A 22,500-nucleotide genomic window follows, 5' to 3' on the forward strand; every position below is an offset into this window, starting at 1 on the left:
GAGAGTGGATTCCTACGGCACTTTACTTGTGTACCTTCGCATCATTGAGTTTTTCCCATTTTGGTGTGATAAAGTAAAGGATCCCGTCTCCAGCACCTGGGAGAGTCACGCCTCTGATCAGCAGGATGACCAGAACCACGTAGGGAAACGTGGCTGTGAAATATACCACCTGGGGAGACAAATCCAAGACAGCATGTAGGACGTGAAGTGGGAGGCTTAATAGAAGCAGGGATTTAGATAGAAATAAGAAAAGTTATTCAGTGTTAATAAGAAAACCTGTTTTCAACGTGATTTCACCTTTTATACAGGGATTTTCATTTCTATTTAATGGGGTTTTTTTCTTAAATGAAAATTCCAAAACACTTACAATTAAAAAAAAACAGTACTTAGGCATAATTACGTGCTTTGAAAAAACGATTATCTGTTAATAAGACACATTTCTGAAGCAAACTCATTTTATTGGTGCAACAACTTTGCTCGTCTTTCTGAGGAGTTGCGTTTCCCCCGTACGGCCTGCAGAGGGCAGCACGAGCCAATGATTCTCCTTTATCCATGCATGGAATCGTTTTAAATTTAACCCTCGGGTATTATTACACGATATGTCAAGATTTTTTATTTTATTTTTTTAGACCTAATTGTGCTTTAAAATAAACATGTGCCTTCATTCACAAGAAATATCACTGATACTGTCATTTCATGTTTTAATGCTGAAAATGCTTTTTGTTTGTTTTATTTAAACCAGATTAATTGAAAATCAGATGTAGAAAACAACAATATAATAATCGGTTCCCTTCTGACATAATAAATTGTCATTAATGTAATTAATGTAATCAAATAGTAATTTTTTCCAAGCATGATTGAGGGGGACTTCCAGAGTATGTGCCATTAATGGATCTGAGGACTATTCCTTCCACTGTACACTGCCTGCAAATACATCTTGTATTATCAAGAAATACACTTTATTTAAGCATTGTTTTATTATTGGCTGCAGTCATTAGATTTGAAATTATTTTAATGCTACTTCAATCATGTATTGACTTGTAAAATGATGGGCAAAATGTTCTTACAATAATGGATCACATGTCTTATAACAATATTGGCCTGTTATTGACTTTATAACACTGTTATTACATTCCTGTTGGATTTAGTGGAATTATAATGTGTCATTTGAACAAAACTGCATGATTTCTCTGATTACTGTATTTTTTCCCTGCAGGTTTCTTAACCTTTTCTGTGAATCATTAATAAATGAACATACAGTCACTGCACAGTGCAACTGATCAGACAAGATGTGACCATTTTAAATCCACATTTTCAAGTTAAAATCATAAATTATGTGCAGAGGGTGCTGAAAGAAATGCAAAAGGGGCACCGCTGATTAAGGTTGATTACCCTAATAGCTATTTTGAGGAAAAACATTAATTATACACATTATCTACACCAATGGAAAATAACACTGGCGTTTTAAAGAAATGGCTGTCATAGAAACAACAATTTTAGACGTGTAACCGTTCATTTTTATTTTATCTCACGTCCTCAGATCTGAATGTCTTTAAATCTGATGTCAGTTTTGAGGGGTGAGACGATGTTGCAGATATTTGTATTGTTGTCAGTGAAGAGTATTTTATAAGTATTTTATGTCGAAAAAACCTTTAGATTTAAACAGAAGAATATTCATTTATTTATATAAGTGGGAATATGTGTTTTTACACACTATTTGAAGCCCTGAGACAACATAAGGACATTGTTCAGTGCGAGGAAACTCGTATTGCCTTGCTGGCTGCCAGGCAGCCTCGCCTCTTGTATGTGGCATATTTCACCACTAGGGGGCGCTAGAAGCAACGTGCGTTGCGTTTTTTGGTGACTGACATAAAGGCAGAGAGGTCTGAACCCATTTTATTGGGAAAACTGAAGGTTTCCCCAAATACATGATCAAGTGTTCAATGTTTCCTCCAATAATGACAAGGAGGTTTGAGGAACAGACAAACGGACAGAGGGAATTAATAAAGTTGTTCTTCTTGTCTGTTACCTTTCCTGATGATTTGATTCCCTTGGCCAGAGAGGCGTAGACGATGAGCCAGGCCAGGAAGAGGCAGCCGGCCAGAGGCCAGCGCACGTCTCCTGGATACTCAATTCCTTTGGAAATGTGCAAGACGTTGTACCTGCCGGGGGATTCAAACCGTCAAACACAGCCTGGAAACACGTGTACGGCACCATTTTCATTCATTGGAGTTTGTTACTGAGTCACACTCGTCTCATTTCATCTCCAGAGAACATGCAGCTGTTGAATTGACACGATTTCTGATATGAATCGTCTCAATTCGAACATTTATTCATCTTCTGCCCTAAACAAGAATTCTCCTTGAAGAATATCAAGACATATTTCTTATTAGAAAGCAGTTTTCATAAGCTACTCTGAATTAATCTGACTGAACTTGAGTTCCTTGAACACAACAATCCATAAAATAAGCTTCACGTTGGATAAATTGAAGTTCAAGTCTCAGTAAAAACTTAACATTCTGCATTAATCTTACATTTTTCAACATCTGAGCCCATGAACTTTGCGGGACAATGATCAAAACCTAAAATAATAAAACAGACAAATTGACAACAAAAGCAAAGATGCACACGTGAAGCGTTCATTCTGTAGGATATTTGTTCTGTGATTGATTATTTCTCATCGATCTGCTTCGATCAAAAGGCCACAAACACCCGTCAGGCCAAGACAAGGCACAGGCGTCGCGCAGCGTTTCCCCAAGATCAGCTCAAATGTATATTTCTGTCTAACTAAATCAAGTTATTTCACTTTTTATTGAAGAAAACAATCCTATACTGTTTTTCTATATTTTTCTATGGCATTCAATTACGGCAGTATTTTTGTGTGTTTCTAATTCAAAGCTTTGACAAAAAATCACACTGTTGTGTTAAAATAATTACTTCTTCATAAAATCTTACTTTTGTTCAAACCTTTGCATTTTAAGATTTGAGCATTCTTAAAAGTATTTTAATACATTTTGAAGACACTGGACTGAATGTGTCTGGACAGTCAAATGGACTTCAGATCTGTCAACGTGTCCCTGAAGTGTTCTTCCTCACGTCCACTCACTTGAAGTACTCCTCACTGGGGCTGACGTCCGTCTTGTTGCCGTCCACACTCATGTTCAGCAGCCTGCTCAGGTTTCCCAGCGTGTTGGCAGACAGACAGAACGACGAGTTCTTCACTGACGTCATGTTTCTGTCCCGCAGGACGCAAGAGTCTGTTCAGATCACAAACCAGCACTGGTCAACCAGGGGGACAGAGAGGAGGAGAGGGGGGGGGGAGGGGGGGAGAGGGGGGGGGGAGGGAGGGAGGGGGGGAGAGAGAGGGGGGGAGAGAGACAGAGAGAGGGAGAGAGAGGGAGAGAGAGGGAGCGGGAGGGGGGGCAGAGAGGGGGGGAGAGAGAGAGAGAGGGAGAGAGAGGGAGAGACAGACAGAGAGAGAGAGGGTTAGAGAGAGAGAGTTAGAGAGAGAGAGAGAGAGTTAGAGAGAGAGAGAGAGAGAGAGAGAGTTAGAGAGAGAGAGAGAGAGAAAGTGAGAGACAGAGAGAGTGAGAGACAGACAGAGAGAGAGACAGAGAGAGAGAGAGAGGGGGGAGAGAGAGAGGGGGGAGAGAGAGAGAGAGACAGAGAGAGACAGAGAGAGTGAGAGAGAGAGAAAGAGAGAGAGAGAGAGAGAGACAAAAAGAGAGAAAGACAGAGAGAGAGAGACAGAGAGAGCGAGAGACAGACAGACAGAGAGAGAGAGGGTTAGAGAGAGAGAGAGAGAGAGAGAGAGAGTTAGAGAGAGAGAGAGAGAGTTAGAGAGAGAGAGAGAGAGAGTTAGAGAGAGAGAGAGAGAAAGTGAGAGACAGAGAGAGTGAGAGACAGACAGAGAGAGAGAGAGAGAGAGAGAGAGAGAGAGAGAAAGAGAGAGAGAGAGAGCGAGAGAGGGGCAGAAAGAGCGAGCGACAGACAGACAGAGAGAGAGAGAGAGAGAGAGAGAGAGAGAGGCAGAAAGAGCGAGAGACGGACAGACAGACAGACAGACAGACAGAGAGAGAGAGAGAGAGAGAGAGAGAGAGAGAGAGACTTTCACACTGAGGGTGAAGTGAACAACGAGCTTCCTCTTGAGATGCAGCGATAGTTTCATTTTATTTACGTCTCATTTTTGATGCTTTCTAATGGAAAGGTAGAAATATCTGACTCAATGTCAGTGTTTTGATCAGAACCGTATAGACGCAGTGTGTTTTCAGCTTTTTAGAATGACATCCTGTTGTTTTTTGTTATTTTAATAAAAATAAGACATCAAATGACAGATGCATCTACAACAATTTCACAATCGATTGATTCGAAATTTCTACAAACACATAAATATAAGACAGCCCAAAATGCATCCTGGTCATCTTTTGTATTTACATTTAAATCTTTTAAATTTGACCTGATATGATATAAGAGTAGAGTAGAGAGCTTCATTCCTCCCCGGGGGGGAAACACAAACTTCCAACAGCTCAAGGTAAAAGGTGCAGAACTTATACAATTAAGGAATTAAAATATGCAAACATATGTAAATAACTAAACAAGAGCAATAAAGAGCACAAAAAATAGAATATGTAAAAATAAAAATAAAAAATAAAACAATCCAGTAAAAAGAAAAATCCTCTAAAATAGAGTAAATTGGCAGGATTGCGCTCCACACAGTGTAGAGAGGAAAAGAGATGTGTACAGTAAGATCTCTGTTTCATCCTTTTTGTGATTCTTTAATATAACACTGAATGGCAAAAAGTAATTCTGAATCTTAAACGTTACCTTAAAAGAATCATTATGCAACGTTATTGCAGTTTAAATCAAAATGGAAATATAAAAACGACAACTTTGCAAGATATTTAAAGCTCCTGGGCTATGTTGAAAAGGTGTTTGAAGGTTTGCAGCGTCGCGTGTGTAAAATACTATTTAATATGACATGTGAAAAATATTGCTGGAGGAATAATTTGGAGAGAGCGAGAGAGAGAGGGAGCGCGAGAGAGAGAGAGAGAGAGAGAGAGAGAGAGAGGACGGGGAGCTGTGGTTCCCGGTGCAGCCAGCAGGGGTCAGTCTCGGGCTCACTGCAGCACTGCACCAGCACCTCGTGTACAGTAAATTTGTCAAGCAAGCAGTTTTTGTGCTGATTTCACAGAATCTCAAAATGCAAAAAATCCCGCTAAATTGACCAGATTTCAATATTTATTTGACGCACATCGACGTCAAGCGCCTCCCCGCTCCTGCTTTCACAATTTCTCACGATTTCACCCAGGTTTTTTGTGAAAGAATCACAGCTTTTAAAGGCTGCGGCAGATTGAAAGGGCAAAATATCTGCTTTGATTTAATCCTATCCCCAAGACAAGGCGTGGAAAATGTATAGAAATACGTGCTTTTTATGGGGTCATCTGTCACACGGAGGCCTTATTGGCCTTATTGACCATTAGAAACTCATCAAGTATATAAATGGTTTGTTCTTCATTCAAAGTGTTGTTTTTTTTAGGGTGAAAACACCGCAGAGATCACAGGTCAGGATTCATTATACTGCAGGACACTTCAGCTGGGGAGTCATGACGCATTGCGCATTGTGAAGAGAGGGAGAGAGAGAGAGAGAGAGAGGTGTGTGTGTGTGTGTGTGTGTGTGTGTGTGTGTCTTACCTAACAGCAGCATGTCTTTGTCCTTACATTCCACCGTGTTCCACTCATTCCTACAGTGAGCCCATGGCAGTGAGCCCTTCAACGAAGCGAACAGGTAGTACAGTGTCCAGCACATTATAATATTATAGTATACGGCTATCAAGACAGATATTATCAACATGGCAATCCCGCAACCTAAAATAAATAAATGAGACGAAATATATAAATTACTCTTAAGGGGAAAATAGGAGAACTCGTAATCAAGAGATGTTAGTGTTTTATTTTTGTATTTTTTTTTTTTTCTCTGGTTGGTTCCGTCGTGCCAGTTTACCTTGCAGCGCAGGGATGCACTTCCATACAGAGACAGGCCCCTGGCTGGCAAACTGACCCAGAGACACCTCCAGCAAAAAGATTGGGATCCCAGCAATGCCCAACATCGTCAGGTAGGGGATCAGAAATGCTCCTGCAGAAGAAACGGGAAAACACGTGATACATAACGCAATTTAATTTAGCCACTAATATTTAAAAAGGAACGGATTCCAACAACAACAACAACGACGACGACGATAATAATAATTATAACAACAACGACGATAATAATAATAAAAATAACGATAATAATCATAATCATAATAATAATAATGTGTAGAATAGTCTCATTAATACACATTTGTTGTAACTTTTCGTTAATTTGCTTTTACGCATGTTAAGCTCATGCCTGTAACTTATATTTCAATATGGTATTTTATATTATTTTGTTGCATCAGCTGTAGTTTATTTAAATTTTCAGTATAAAGGTAATATAACAATACGTTTTGAATGCAGAGCTCAATCCCTGATAATAATTTCGATCTACAGGACTGATCTTTTGTTTTTCTCTGCGTGAGCAATCACATCCAGTGCCCCAGAAATCTTACCTCCGCCGTTTTGAAAGGCGAGATAAGGAAACCTCCACACGTTTCCCAGACCCACCGCATAGCCAACCATGGACAGAATAAAATCCAGCTTGTTGGACCAATTTCCTCTGGCCTTATTCTCATCTCCTCCATCGTCCTCATCATCAACCTGAAGAGGGAGGAAAGAAACATCCATCCATGCTCCAAACTGAAATCCCCCGCTTAGCAAACACGTGTTTGAAATATTTACTCCATCTGGGCCTAAATTACAGAAAAGTGCTAATGGAATTGCCATAAAAAGTACATTTAATTACATTTTTAATTCACTTTAATTACTTTTTAAGTTCGCCAGAGATCAGATCTATTGTGATGACATTAAAACATTTTGATATATTTAAAAAATACAAACGCTATCCACAGCACAGATAATTCAACTCTGGGCTTTTTGCCGTGTATGCTATAAAATGTCATGCTATAAAATATAATGTTTTAAGGCTTTTTGAGCTGTCGTTACCCTTTATTTTTAATTATCCTGAGTAGAATGGTCTTAGAGTTTTCTTCACTTTCCAAAATTCAACACCAGCTTCCCACTGACGCGCGTGTATATGAAGCTCGTTGTCAGGCTGCACACGGGCTCATTATTTCCCAAACAAAACTGTGAAATGACGCAATAAATTGTCCACGCAAAGATCATAGAAATCTGCCAACGGACCCACTAAACAGCACTGGAACCAAAATGCGTAATTAAAACAGCACAGCAGGGTCTGAGTGAGCACATCCATTAAAGGGAGGGAGAGAGAGAGAGAGAGAGAGAGAGAGAGAGAGAGAGAGAGAGAGAGAGAGAGAGAGAGTGACTGCTTTAATATTCAGATTTCTAAAAGCCCAACGTGTGGGAATGTGTACGTGGTACGTGAGAGTGTGTCGGGGGGGGGGGGGGGGGGGGGCTCTGGGGGCTCTGGGGCTCTGGGGGAGCCCTCACGGTGATTGGAAACAATCCGCAGTCTCATGTAATACAGTGGCGTCTATCAGCGGGTAACACCTGGCGAGTGGACGATACCAAGTGCTGCTGCCGCTGAAGGAGCGGGGAACCCAAAACACCGCGAGAGTAGATTCTATCCCCGTTACTCTCCCTTTAGCCGCCTTACAACTGCGGCTGTAAGCAAAGACATGTGTAGGGAGAGTAGTATTACGAACACATAATTAAGGGGAAAATGCTTACAGCTATAATTACAGACCGTGATTCATAAATAGCATTTAAGTTTTGGCTGATTTTTAGCTGACATAAGCGGTTTTGAAAGTTTCCCTGCTGGATCAGACTGCTGCAGAGGGATGGAGGCTGAACTCGGCGCTGCGCAAAGCAGAGCAACAAATAACAGATGACGGTTCCCTCAAAAACATGGCTTGAAAAGCAGCTTTTGTTGCATATTTTATGGCCACATTCATTTGACTATCCACACAACTTCTCATGAAACGAATGCAGGGATGTTGGGAAGGCAGCCTCGATCACTCTACTGGCATCTCCAGTCCATCAGTTTCTTTACGACATCTTAAAAAGGAGCTGCCTGATTACTTCTCTTATAAAGATCAGAATGTCAGACACAATATTCGCCAGACGTGGTTTGAACAGGATAAAAACGCACTTTAACGCACCGACGTGGCAACAAAGCCACGAGAAAACCACATTTTCTTCAAGGATGTCATGACAGCACGTCTAGTGCAGCTTTGCGTCGCCTCTGTTTGCACCCGCAGGTTAATCCAGACGCTTTTCTGATCAGCTGCACCTCAAACCACACCAGCGCCCAACAAACGCCTCTCGCCCCCCCCCCCTCCCCCCCAGTGAAAGGAAACGCTTCATTACGCATACTTACCCCCGCCGTCCCGGGCTGAACAGACGTGTTCCCATCTGTCCCCAGTATGATGGTGGTCTGGCTCATAGCCGTCCAGTTGCCCGCGGTGCTGTTGTTCTGCTCAGCGGTGGCCCGGAGCGGGTCTCCGTACTGGGCCGCCCCCCCGCGGGCCGAACCTACGGAATCCTTCCTGAAGGCCGAGTTCACCGCCGCGGACCCGGGGACCGGCGGCGCGCTGCTCTTATTGAACGTCCCATACGCTTTACTGGCGTCCGGTTCTCCCGGTTTATTCTCCGTGGGACAAAAAGTTTTGCTCTCCTTGCTGGGAGGTGGCGGCTGAGGCGCCGGGTGGTGGTGAGGGGCGGCCGGCGGGCACACGGCCGTGTTGTCCGGTTTGTTTGTTGTAAGTCCCGCGGCTCCATCGAGCTGCTGCCCCGGGATGAAACCGGTTGCAGCGCACGCCGGCGGTTTGGCCATGTCTCTCTGGTCAGAGAAATCCTGGAACATTGGAGTGACAGATCAGCGACACGACATGGGGGCGCGCGGCTCTGCAGCCCGCGTCTGCCGGAACACAATCAACCCGAGTTCTGCTTCTTTTTCTGCGGAATATTCTCTCTGGTCGCTCTATACTTTCATCTCACTGTCTCCCGGGTGTGTGTGTGTGTGTGTGTGTGTGTGTGTGTGTGTGTGTGTGTGTGTGTGTGTGTGTGTGTGTGTGTGTGTGTGTGTGTGTGTGTGTGTGTGCGTGTGTGTGTGTGTGTGTGTGTGTGTGTGTGTGTGTGTGTGTGTGTGTGTGTGTGTGCGTTTGATCAGCGCATTTGTGTGTGTGAGAGGAGGGGGGTTGCTTTGCTTCTCCAGTTGTCGCTTTCTGCAAGATTCTTTAATTTTACGCCCCATTTCCCCCCTCATGTCATTCAGCCACGCACATCCACTGATTTTTTATGGGCAATAGACAAGCTGCTGCGGGTCTCGGAGCTCCGCTTCCCCCGCAGGCGCGCCAGATCCCCGGCGCCACGGCAGAGCGCGGACCCGGGGCGGCGGGATTACAAATCACTCCCTGAAATGTAACTTTGAGTTTGGAGAGGTTGGACAGGAAAGCAACCGGAAAACCCTCCCAACGTAAAAAAAAAAAAAAAAAAAAAAAAAGTTGAATGATTAATGCCTATTTTTTGCTTAATTAGTGTGGAGAAATAACCACCTGGCGTCTGTTTAATTTAGCAGGAAAAATAGTAACAAAAATATTACACTTGGCTCCAGGATAAACTTTTGTAAAAGGCTGGCCGAAGTGAGTGAAAGTAGCAAAATCCAGTATGATAATAAGAATACAGCAGAAAAAGTTTCAGAAATAGTGAAGCAGCTGCATTTCAGCACCACGGACAGTCGCCCGACGTGCCAACGTGCTTAACAAGGATCAAGTTCACTTTTAAAGAAGAAAAGAACACGTTCGAAAAGAAATACAAAAGTGCAAGTGAAAAGTAGAGAGCGTGTTTTTAAGCACTTACCATTTCTTGCAGAGGTTTGCAGGCAGGCTGGAATCAGCTGCAGTCCGTCGAGGAGAGAAGGATGAGAGAAAGGAGAGGAGAGGAGAGGAGAGGAGAGGAGAGGACTGGAAGCGGACTGGTCGGATCCGCGCAAAAGCAGCAAGTGCAAAGCTCTTCTATAGCTCCGTGGGAAACAGCGTGAGTTTGCGTCAGTGCAGAGCAAGGTGCCCTTCGCGTGACATTTTCTTGATAATAGGGGTTTGATAAATCATTGGCCTTGGATTCGGATTTTTAAAGAGACAACCTGAGCTGAGACGACGTGGGCGCGTGAGTGCGTGCGTGAGTCGTGTGTGTTCAGGTTACGCACGTTGAACGCGTGAGCGCCGGACAGACGCCCCCTTTTCCGAGCCGATGAATACACGTATCTGTGGTGTGGGACGTTTATTTACGCACATACACGCGTCCCTCTGGATCTCGCGGGGCTCGTTTGGGGATGAAGATTTCCAGGTTTGGACTATGATTGGGGGTCTGCTGCACCAGGGAGCACGTGGCTCCACATCATGTTTGCACTGTGCTGAGCTGGGCTTTTTCTGGTACACTTACAATTACAGTACATACAACAGGGTCTTTTTTTTCCTCATAGAAAAAATACTCATCTGTTTCCCATGTGAGTCATTCGGGCCTGCAAACTCCACATTTTTTATGTTTTAACTATACATAAATGATAAAAGTGTGTTTGTATGTATTTTGATATATAGAAGTCATTTTGAATTAACTATACAGGTAAAAAAAAAAAAAAGCTATTAAAATACCGTGCCCAAAAATGGTACTATAAATAGTATTTCCGTTTGGCTGATTTTACTGGCAAAGCGCTCCAGGCTCTTTGTGCGTCATCGATACAAGCATTGATCATTGATCAAGTTTTTTCTTGGTGTTTTTTTTGTTATTGTTGTTTGGGGGGGGGGGGGGGGGGGGGGGGGGGGTCTCCATAAAGCTACTCATTTGTTAAAGACTTACGTGAGAAGGCAGCTTAAAAAATTAGCAAAAATCACGTGTCAGGAGGGACGGGAGCCGCTGGAGCTGCACTGGCAGCTGGATTGCAGAGGAGGGGAAAGGTGCCACTGGAGAGCCTGAAACACTGCATTGCGCTATAGTCTTCACCAAGTGTGCCTTTAAACTGATCATGCACAGGCAAGTCCAATGGGACTTATTAGTGTCAATAACTAAACTTCTGCTTTGTCAAAAAGGCTCAGTTGCTGATGACGTCCTGTGTGTTGAGGCCTTATAGGGCCTGGAGCTGCACGAGGCACAACAAATCACTGCCTTACAGCCTCCATCGAACACACAGAGGCTCAGACGAGAAGGGGAGTAAAGGTACTACTGGTTTCATCTTTCTTTTACATTTTGGCAAAAAGAATTTACCCACAAAACTGAAACAACTCCAACATTTTCAACCGTGTAAGAAACGGAAGTTCGCAAGCAACCAAAGGTTAGCAAGCAAAAGCGAATGTGAAATAATAATAATAATAATAATAATAATAATAATAATAATAATAATAAGAATGATGATGATGATGATAATAATAATAATAATATTCTTGCATCATTTAAAATATATTTTTACGCCTATGGTAGGGAGGTCACACCACAATTTAAATAGTAATTATTATCGGCAGCAAGTCAATGTATTTATTAAAATCAAATTTTAGGATTATCGACAAATACACACATCTTTTTGGTTTGTTTTTTTTCAGAGAAGAGACTCCGTCTTGCCCGATTTTCGCCTTAAATAGTTGATTTAAACGCTCACATGAATCCTTTACATTAAATGAATAAAAATGGTCAAAGTATCAATTCCCCCAGGTTTGGTGACAGCTGAAGGGCTTTCGGACCGTTTTCTACTGCTGGACTCGGACCAGGTACCAGTGCACGGGGCGCCAGATCCCCATTCCGGGCCAAGCACGTATTATGCAAGCTGCGCTGTCCCGCTTGTAAATCTTCGTGGTTCCAGATAAGAGGCTGAAGCGGGTGTATTAGCTGCCGCCTTCAGTTTAATTACATTGTCAACAGAGAATAATTGTAATTGATTTCTGCCCCTCTCCCGGAGACTGCCGCACACACCCCGGCTGACACACACACACACTCCTACACACGCTACACACACTGACACACACACCACACACACTGACACATGTGCGGGTCTGAGTCTCGCGTGCAGTTTGGGATGTTTCATTCATAAGAGCCGCAGAGGTTTACGCAGGCGCAGCGCGTTCAGATCCGGAGGGTTCTACACGGGGGGGGGGGGGGGGGGGGGGGGCTTCACACTGTTTAAGGAGGAATCAGCTCATCTCAAGGTTATCAATTTGTGGCGTCTTCTTCTTTTACATTTTTTTTTTTTACTCGGAAGACACCGACTCTTGATCCTGATGGAGGCTCCGCACCTCGCGGAGGGTTTTCTTCTGCGCGCCTCCTCCTGCTCGTTAATTACACGAACCGCGTAATTAATTGATCCCTCCCTCTGTCGCCTGGGTGATAAGGAGCCGCATCTATTTTACGCGCCTGAAAAGCAGTGATTCCGCGGAGCAGGTCACGCGAAGGCCTCCCATCATCATCATCATCATCATCATCACCATCATCATCATCATCATCATCATCATCATCAGGCCTGTCACTGTTTGGTCAACATTTGGGTGCAGTTGAAATAATAAGTCTATTTTTGTGACTTGAACAATTAAACTGAAGGAAAAATTCTTATTTTTCTGTATGTAAAAAAAAAATCGGCTCAAACTTGAGTCCTCTTCTGTAAATGTACACGTGTTTAGGGCCTCACTAAAATGATGAAGCAAGGAAGGTTTTTAAAGATGTGGTATCTTTGTAAGATTTTACAAAAGAAATTTGTAAAACCAAAAATGATTCTTGATTTAAAATTAATTATGACACACACACACACACACACACACACACACACACACACACACACACACACACACACACACACACACATTCAACGTTTGGATTTTGCATTTTCTGGGGCTCCTCTGATTCCAAAAAGGACTGAACTTGTGACTCTGAATCTCATCAGTGTGAAGGAGAGTTTGCTGTCGTCTGCAGTTAACTGGGATTTTCTCTGCAACATGAACATGAACATGAACATGAATGAAGCAGTATAGACGCTGGATAAATGTCACTATTCACAGTAGTGAATGTGCAAAATGTAAAAGTTAATTTTGTTCCCCTGCACAGACTTTATTGTTCATGTATGCGTCTGACCTGTTTGGAGAGGTCATACATCAGACGATGCGACTGTTAAATCAACATTACAGGCAGCTCCTCCTCCTCCTCTTGGCTTTTTCTCCAAGTTCAGGATTTATCATCTCATTCGGGAAATGAATAGGGGAAAAAATCTTTAATTGTGAGCAGAGCTGCCCAATGAAGTATGTAAAGAGGCTTCAGTCAGCCTTTTTAAAGCTTAAAATCATTTTTGCATTGTCCCAGTAGACTCAGGGAAGATGGATGACGGCCTTCGCTGAGATCTCATGCAGCTCAAAGTAGGACAACGAGGAGAAAAAGTTGGCAAATGCATCAAATCTCATTTGCTAAGAGCACATGTGTTTCTTTTGCTGAAGCAGGTGCAGGTAAAAGGCAGGTAATGGCTCAGTGAGGGTGGGTTTGTGAAAGTGAATTAAAAAAGGTGATTTAAGGTTTAATCTGCTGTAAAGCTGTTTTAAAGTTGAAAACTTTCAGACATTGAGGTTGCATTGCATGTTTTTTTTTTTACAATATCATGCCCATTTAGCTCATTCTTTGGTATTAAATAAGCTACGGCACCACAAAACATGTTCTTTTTAAATGTTAATATTAAAAATTTCCTAAAGTTACGCAAGAGGACATTTAAGCTACTTTCTTAAATTTTCCTTAATATGTCTCTAAAATGTGGATTTACTCTGTAACCAGCTGATGTGAGCAGAAATAAGATTTCAATCAATTTGCACCTTTGGCGACGGCACAAAAAAACAAGCAATAAATTCCAGGAATCTCCAGACCTCCGACATAAAGTTTAAATCAAGGGTATATAAAACCATGTCTGAAGCTCAAAGCATCCCCAGGAGTCCCAACGGCTGAAGTCCACCTTCAGTTGGCCAGCTTACCAAACTAATAAAGGGGCAGATCGAGAGGCCGCCAGTCTTGAGTTGTAAAAGTCCTCCACAGATAAGTTGCTGCAAGGACGAAAGTCCCAGCAGCACTCGATCAATCAGGCCTTTATGGTAGATTGGTTAGACAGAAGCCACTCCTGGGTTCCATCAAATGACACTTGAAGGACTCGGAGGACTGGGAACGATATGCTCTGATCTGATGAGACGGAAGCTGAACCGCCGGATCAGGTGAGACACGACAAACAAAGGTGGTCCCGGCTGTCGTCCAGGCCTGAGAGGAGCTGCTTCTGGAGAACCACTGAAACATGAGGGTTGCTTCCATCCAGAGTCCGCGGCGCGCAAAAGTATCTCAATGTTGCACAAATGCGGTCAAATAAAACCGGATATATAGTTTAATAAAACACATTAACAATGAAGAAATCTGAGATTTAAGTGATTTTATTGCATGAAACAAAATCAGTCCAAAACTTGAAAAACAAATTGCTTCAGATCACATCGTCTGAGCGGATCTGTGGTTCTTGGAAAACGTTGGTGATATGTTAGAGCTGTACGACGTTACAGATGTTACTACTGCAGGCTGTAAGTCTGCTTCCTGTCTCGGAGGTCAAAGGTGACCAACAGTGAGCGAGGGTCCTTCTTGTTTTTGCGCACGGTGATCTTTCCAGAGAGCTCCTCCCCTGGAATAAACACAGAAACGTCATGAACACGCTGCTTATCGTTCACATGCAACATGTTCCAGATGTGTTCTTATCACAGATCAGTCGAACCCAGATGTGCAGTGTAACCGGACACCGTTCCACCTGAACACACTTTACTTTCTTCACTGCTGAGCTTCAGCAGTTCGTGTGTAAAAAACTGTAATATCTGCTAAATAAATGCTCATTTTCCAGCATCAGTCGGATTTCTGACTCGAACCTCCAAAACAACAAGCTCAGGAAAGGTTCAATTCCTGCACTTAAATAGTAAACATTTGATTTCGGTGACTAAACCCTCGTCTGCTGATTAAAGAAAATCCCACTTTCTGCAAACTGCCAGTTATTCACCCACGCGCATGTAAAAATAATCAGAAGCCTTCAGATTAAACGTCTCGAATTTGTTTCATTTTTAATTAATGTGGTAAAAAACACTGGAAACAAAATAGCAGCAAAGAAACACATGAATTAGAGGGAAAGCAGCGTCCGTGTGTAAAAATGTTAAGACACTGATTTAACTACGTTTGCTCAAATATTGTATTTAAAAGCCAGTGTTTCTATTCCTATCATTTCAAGCAAGTCAAACTGCAGTTCACATGTGCATATTACTCGTTCAGTGATCTGAGAGCTGATCACAAAATGAAATGAAGAAGCGGTGACGGGAGGAGGCGTGGCCGAGGTCCTGCAGCACGGCGCCGCCGAGCTCAGGCCTCTGCAGAGCCGAGACGCACGGCTGCTTACAGAAATGATGATGTGTGTAAAGGCAATGTGGTTTAATGTATGTTAATAAGCAAAAATTGTGTGCAACTATGTGTGTGTGTTGTGTAGGGATGCAGACCCCCCCCCCCCCCCCCCCCCCCTCCAGATGGCAGCTCGAAGGAAGTGCTTCTCCGTGTCGACGCACGAGCGATCAGGAGGCCGGGAGAAGACGCCGCTGATTATGACGCGTAATCACTCTGATTAACTTCACGTTTGACTGCTGGAGGTAAATGAATATTTACCCAAACGGCAAAACAAGCATCCCCTTGCAGCCGCGCTGCTGGAGGTTACAGGAGGACGGCGAGGGAAAAGTGCTGACTGTGGCGCTTTCTCCAGCACAAACGTCCAGCACGGCTGCCGCCACGTCTTATTCGTTGCCATGCCAACGCCGCTGTCACCGACTCTGCAGGCAGCGCCGCGCTCTGGGTAAGTCACTCCATTGTCGAGAGGCACAGACAGCGGCGGCATTCTGCAGCATGCGCTTTAAGCAAAAACAACTCAGATTGTGATTTTACTGTCGTGGAGAATTTAGAATTCACAGTTGCAAGGTTCGTCATTCCTCCGAATGAGGAGGAGGAAATTGAGCAAACTGCTAATTTAACACTGAATAATGAATCACTATTTGCGATGACGTCACACCGAGCTGCACAACATTTAAGATTGGTAAAAAAAACCTAAAAATCCTTCCGTCTTGTCTGCTTCACTTCCCCCACTGCCACAACAGGAAACCACTCAAGTTACGCAAAAGGCACAAGTCAATAATTATCATGATAGTTCTTGTACAAGCTGAGAAAGAGCATTCGTTTTTATTTATACAGTGTGTAGGAGCTAAAACGATGGCAGGAAGGTGGATATTGTTTTAAATGAATGGTTGTTGCTCCATGCAGCCGTCGGTCTTTGAACAGAAGCAGGTGGGTTTTATCTACTTGTTTGTTGTGTGCCACATTTACAACACTGAGAGTTGTTTTAATTAAACCACACTCAGCAACGTTAGAGTAACCTAAAGCCAACAGGTGAGCCACACGCAAAACAATGAATCCATTAAAGCAGAAACAATCCATAGTTGTGCTGTTTATTCTGAAGTGAAGTTCTCGGCTGGGCCCTTTCCACTGGTCCCACTGGTCCCACTGGTCCCACTGGTTCCATTGGTCCCACTGGTTCCATTGGTTCCACTGGTCCCACTGGTTCCACTGGTCCCACTGGTCCCACTGGTTCCATTGGTCCCACTGGTTCCATTGGTTCCACTGGTTCCATTGGTTCCACTGGTCCCACTGGTTCCATTGGTCCCACTGGTTCCATTGGTTCCACTGGTCCCACTGGTTCCATTGGTCCCACTGGTTCCATTGGTTCCACTGGTCCCACTGGTTCCACTGGTCCCACTGGTCCCACTGGTTCCATTGGTTCCACTGGCCCCACTGGTTCCACTGGTCCCACTGGTCCCACTGGTCCCACTGGTCCCACTGGTTCCACTGGCCCCACTGGCCCCACTGGCCCCACTGGTCCCTCCTCCGCTTGGCTCCACCAGGCTTCCCCATTACCTGTTACAACCTGACACCAAGTACTTCCCCATTACCTGTTACAACCTGACACCAAGTACTTTCCCAGTACCTGTTACAACCTGACACCAAGTACTTTCCCAGTACATGTTACAACCTGACACCAAGTACTTCCCCATTACCTGTTACAACCTGACGCCAAGTACTTTCCCAGTACATGTTACAACCTGACACCAAGTACTTTCCCAGTACATGTTACAACCTGACACCAAGTACTTTCCCATTACCTGTTACAACCTGACACCAAGTACTTCCCCATTACCTGTTACAACCTGACACCAAGTACTTCCCCATTACCTGTTACAACCTGACACCAAGTACTTCCCCATTACCTGTTACAACCTGACACCAAGTACTTTCCCAGTACCTGTTACAACCTGACACCAAGTACTTTCCCAGTACATGTTACAACCTGACACCAAGTACTTCCCCATTACCTGTTACAACCTGACACCAAGTACTTCCCCATTACCTGTTACAACCTGACACCAAGTACTTCCCCAGTACATGTTACAACCTGACACCAAGTACTTTCCCATTACATGTTACAACCTGACACCAAGTACTTTCCCAGTACATGTTACAACCTGACACCAAGTACTTTCCCAGTACATGTTACAACCTGACACCAAGTACTTTCCCAGTACATGTTACAACCTGACACCAAGTACTTTCCCATTACATGTTACAACCTGACACCAAGTACTTTCCCAGTACATGTTACAACCTGACACCAAGTACTTTCCCAGTACCGACTCCACCGTGGTTCCAAGACGAACATGTGACGTGTCCCGACGGCAGGCGACTGGTGGTCCAGGGTTGGGGCTGGCCCTGACATGACGAGATGGGTATGAAGAGCAGCTTGTGTCCCAGCATGTAGGAGGGAATCCTGCATGTTTTTACACACGTTTTTAAAACCCAACCACAACAACAATGATCACAAACAGATGGACGCACTAAACTGAGGTGCTGAGATTTTTTTGTCTGGTGGCAGATGAAGAAGGTCTCCGAGCTGATGGCCACCAATGGATAACACCAGTGTTTCGGATCAACCGGTTTCCATGTTAAGTGGTGACCAACTTCTTTGTGGGTCCCTTGTCATAGCATCTGTTAAAATCCTGATCAAAATGTGCAGTTGGGGCTGGCGAACGCCGTTCCATTACAGCTTAAAGTAGTGTACTGTTTGTTTGTGATACTTCAACATCAAGTGCTACTGACAGCTGGTGGCAGAAGTTGTCACAAGTTAACAGGGGAACCAATTAAACTGAAACACCGGGCAGTGAAGCAAACCTTTGACAATCAGACATGATCGTAATGATCCACATTTCGTAATCCTAATCATTTAAGCTGATATCCAACATGGAGGTGCAGCTCCACCGTAATGAATGCATCAGGAGACACTCATTCTATCGGGGGTGTGACTTTGGTACGACTGGCAAAAGCTCCGACTCTGCCGAGGCGGCACTCTTTTGTTATGGAACATGAGCAGAACCCAGTCCAGGTGAGTCGTGCTAGAACTATGTCACGGAAAAGCGCCAATAGTTGAGTGTATTTGATGTATTTTTCTTATTCTTACCTTCACCCAAAAGCTTGAAAAGCATACTAAAAGCTTTATTAAAATGATACACGTAACGTCACACAAGACCTGCAAGGAGGAAAATATCATTGTGAAATGAAACCATGGCATTGCTTTTGAGTGATCTTGATAATATAAAAATCAACACTGAAACCCAGGCAATTGCCTTCAGAAACAAGAGAATTCACTGTAAACATAAGAGCGTGTGTGAAACTTTGTGGGTCTGTAATGTTGTCCAGGAGATAGTCAACAGGCAAGTTGACCAAAAATGGTGAGTGAAAGTATTTAAAATGTGCGGTGCAGCGAGTGAGCAGTGGCTGCAGCACAAACAGGAGAGGTTTTGTTTGTCTGTTCTTGTTAAGAGTTTCACAAGCAAAGCCTGTTTCCTGTAGACTTCATTCCGTTACGCTAAGTCAGCACATTGTGCTAACTGGGATTAAGAAGATAATGAGACATGAGACAAAAAGAAAAAAAAAAAGACAATCTTCCCTGTCTTGACTGGGAAGATTTAGAAATGTGGCAAAACGGAAAAACAAAACATAATCAAAGTTAAAGATGAATTCTATCATACCATTTTCTATTGATATTTGATAATATGGCCTACCTCTGGAGTGAAGCGCTCATATGGCTCCATGTGACGCGTCACTGCACGAAGGATTCCTCAACATGAGCTGAAGAAATAAATCCTAACTGCTGGAGGTCTAGTTTTATTAAATCAATAGAGGTGGTGGTGATAGTAAATCAATTAATGGTACACTAGATGTTACGTAAATGTGTCAGATGATAATACGAATATTTTTCCATCTGCAGATTGACTCATTGGTAATTGCCGAAAATGGACAAAATCCTGATTGTTATGAAGTGGTTCATAGTGACTTCTGTTTCTGCTGTACTGGATGAAAAATGCTAAAAGCAGCTGGCTTTAGGAAAAAAACTTGAGAATTAAAGGTAGAATTTACTGAAACAGAGTTTTTGGTGATCTGACTCTAACAAGTCAAACAGTCTGGACCAGGAGCTTTTTCACAGTAACCAAGATGTTTCAACCGTGTAGGAATTGCTTACGTCTCACAATAAACTAAAATATGCTCCTCGCCCAGTCAAGCAGGGCGATAAGGTGGCAGCAGGTCCCTCACACACGTCTCATCTACTCAGCTACTATTTGTGAGTCTGTCTTGAAGAAAGGCTGCAGCTGCCCTCTCTGATGTGTTGCACTACAGTGAAGATCAACACGAGGCAACACACCCACTCTCGTAAACCTACAAAAGCAAGAACCTTACAAATATCAACACTGGCCAGAAATGACGTTTTTTTTTAACTTTTGAAAATCTAATTTCCACCCCCTCAGAGCAGACAAAGCCTCGGGTTAAAACCACTGAGTACAAGTACTAAAGCAGTTTGACACTTGAATTGTTTCAAATAAAGGCTTTCATTCATAATGTCTGGATGTGTATTCAGATCCAAGGGGTTCAACTGTGCTTGAGGGGTATTTTTGTAATAGAAAGTGAGCTTGGCGCTCAGGGAGGCAGCGGACGCGTGCAACCAAGGCCAAAGTCATAATTATTGCCCTTTACGACCCCTGTGCTGGAAGAACAAGAAGAAACTTGTAACTTTTGCTCTGAGAATGTAATTGCTGGTGGTCTAGAAGAATGGAACCCCCCCCCCCCCCAAAACAACCAGCGTTTGTCCAGTCGTGGCGCTGCTGTAATCAGTGGATCCGGACTCGCCACGGAGCCACTGAGAAGCTGGGAGGAAGACTTAACCATGTGTGGAAATGAGTTGAGGAATGGAGCCAGGCTTCCACTGCGGTGTCATACATCACCATGCCAGCGTCATTAAGCGCAACCGGCACAACCGTCGCAGCTCAACATGGCCTTTCTCCATGAAATTACACTGGATATACATGGCTCGCCTTACTGATTCATTTAAACTGTTGCCATTTACATTTTAAGCTCCCAGCTCACACTCTTACAGCGTCTGTGGCTCCATACAGTGAGAGTGCTGGAGTCCCCGCTGGCTGTTCATGAGCCCCATTGGTGCATTTCACAAATCTTTTCAGTTTCGTTAAAAAGAGCAGGAGACTAGGACATTTCAGCTAATTGGCCATTCATACAACAGCAGTGACTGAAAGTAACTTTTGCTTTACAGCTTAAGAGTCAAAGACCAAAGCAGGAGTCTTCAAACGACACTGAAGTGACATCTCAACCACACTCCTTTGACATTCTCACTCTTGCTCCTGTCGTACTCAAAGGTCTCATATTATTCAGTTTATCAACAATTTCACACAGAGACTCAGCAACATTCTAATCAAAGTGTATTTCCACAAATTCAGCCGTGGTCCTGAATTTCAGCGAGTCTTAGGGGACACAAGAACACCATTTCCCCTAAACGCACTGTGTTGTAGCCAATCCTCCAGGCTGGGTGTCGTTTTACGAGCCTGAAAAAGCCTATTTTGTTGTTGTTTTCTTTTAAATCACAAGTCACAGAGTGGGAAAACTGTAAAACACCGGCTCAGGTTGGATGTCACCTAATAAGCACAACAATTGTGAACTACTACCGATGCAAGTTGGTTTAAAAAGGGGAAATGTTGGATTCCTCAAGTGCCAGGAGGAGCAGGAGCATAGACCTATATAACTTAGAGTGATGTAGAAGTCTATGAGAAGGAGTCAACTTCTATATTTCTTTGTTCTTATGCTTCTGCATTTTTGATGTATTTGGCGAGTCACAGCGCCCCTCAAGGCCTGAGGGCATGTGTGACTTCATAACGACAAGAAATATCATGTGGACGGGGCCTAAAAGTCCCTCTGCTGAGCTCTACTGAGAACAGGCTGTTTGTGACTACGCCCTCCTTTCGCTCACTCACGGAACCACGCTCTAATGTTTCAAGTGGATTTGTCGCCATCGCTCGTAGCAACGCTGTCATTCAACCATGAGGGAGACGACAGGCTGTCTTTACTACGGGGACACACTACGGGGACACACTACGGGGACACACAACAGGGACACACTACGGGGACACACTACGGGGACACACAACAGGGACACACTACGGGGACACACTACAGGGACACACTACGGGGACACACTACGGGGACACACTACGGGGACACACAACAGGGACACACTACGGGGACACACTACAGGGACACACTACGGGGACACACTACGGGGACACACAACAGGGGACACACTACGGGGACACAGTACGGGGACACACTACAGGGGACACACTACAGGGGACACACTACGGGGACACACTACGGGGACACACTACGGGGACACACTACAGGGACACACTACGGGGACACACTACAGGGGACACACTACGGGGACACACTACGGGGACACAGTACGGGGACACACTACGGGGACACAGTACGGGGACACACTACGGGGACACAGTACGGGGACACAGTACGGGGACACACTACGGGGACACAGTACAGGGACACACTACAGGGGACACACTACGGGGACACACTACAGGGACACACTACGGGGACACACTACAGGGACACACTACGGGGACACACTACGGGGACACACAACAGGGGACACACTACGGGGACACAGTACGGGGACACACTACGGGGGACACACTACGGGGGACACACTACGGGGACACACTACGGGGACACACTACAGGGGACACACTACGGGGACACACTACAGGGACACACTACGGGGACACACTACGGGGACACAGTACGGGGACACACTACGGGGACACACTACGGGGACACACTATGGGGACACACTATGGGGACACACTATGGGGACACACTACGGGGACACACTACGGGGACACACTACGGGGACACACGTCACTCTTAGAAAACCAGCATAAGGGAAATTCTGCATAATACACGACC

The 22,500-nt window shown here is 44.2% G+C and overlaps 2 protein-coding genes across 3 annotated transcripts in view; both read right to left on the reverse strand.

Annotated features, from left to right (window-relative positions):
- Nucleotides 1–8,920, reverse strand: part of slc6a5 (solute carrier family 6 member 5) — a gene marked incomplete at its 5' end in the record, with an annotated part of 35,889 nt that extends 26,969 nt beyond the window's left edge. The window contains 7 exons of one of the 2 annotated variants that reach the window (XM_080502173.1): nucleotides 35–169; nucleotides 2,030–2,162; nucleotides 3,107–3,257; nucleotides 5,692–5,865; nucleotides 6,002–6,133; nucleotides 6,588–6,774; nucleotides 8,438–8,920. In XM_080502173.1, the coding sequence (XP_080358299.1) occupies nucleotides 35–169; nucleotides 2,030–2,162; nucleotides 3,107–3,257; nucleotides 5,692–5,865; nucleotides 6,002–6,133; nucleotides 6,588–6,774; nucleotides 8,438–8,920 (1,395 nt within the window). Of the gene's footprint in view, nucleotides 1–34; nucleotides 170–2,029; nucleotides 2,163–3,106; nucleotides 3,258–5,691; nucleotides 5,866–6,001; nucleotides 6,134–6,587; nucleotides 6,775–8,434 lie in introns of both variants that reach the window. The other variant, XM_080502174.1, reaches the window with a different exon arrangement.
- Nucleotides 8,921–14,470: 5,550 nt separating this feature from the next.
- Nucleotides 14,471–22,500, reverse strand: part of prmt3 (protein arginine methyltransferase 3) — a 104,936-nt gene continuing 96,906 nt past the window's right edge. Inside the window, exon 16 of the mRNA XM_080499901.1 lies at nucleotides 14,471–14,725. Coding sequence (XP_080356027.1) covers nucleotides 14,616–14,725 — 110 coding nt within the window. The 3' untranslated portion in view covers nucleotides 14,471–14,615. The remainder of the gene's footprint in view (nucleotides 14,726–22,500) is intronic.

The sequence above is a fragment of the Blennius ocellaris genome, assembly GCF_963422515.1.
Source record: "Blennius ocellaris genome assembly, chromosome: 1".
In the NCBI taxonomy this organism is placed as follows: Eukaryota; Metazoa; Chordata; class Actinopteri; order Blenniiformes; family Blenniidae; genus Blennius; species Blennius ocellaris.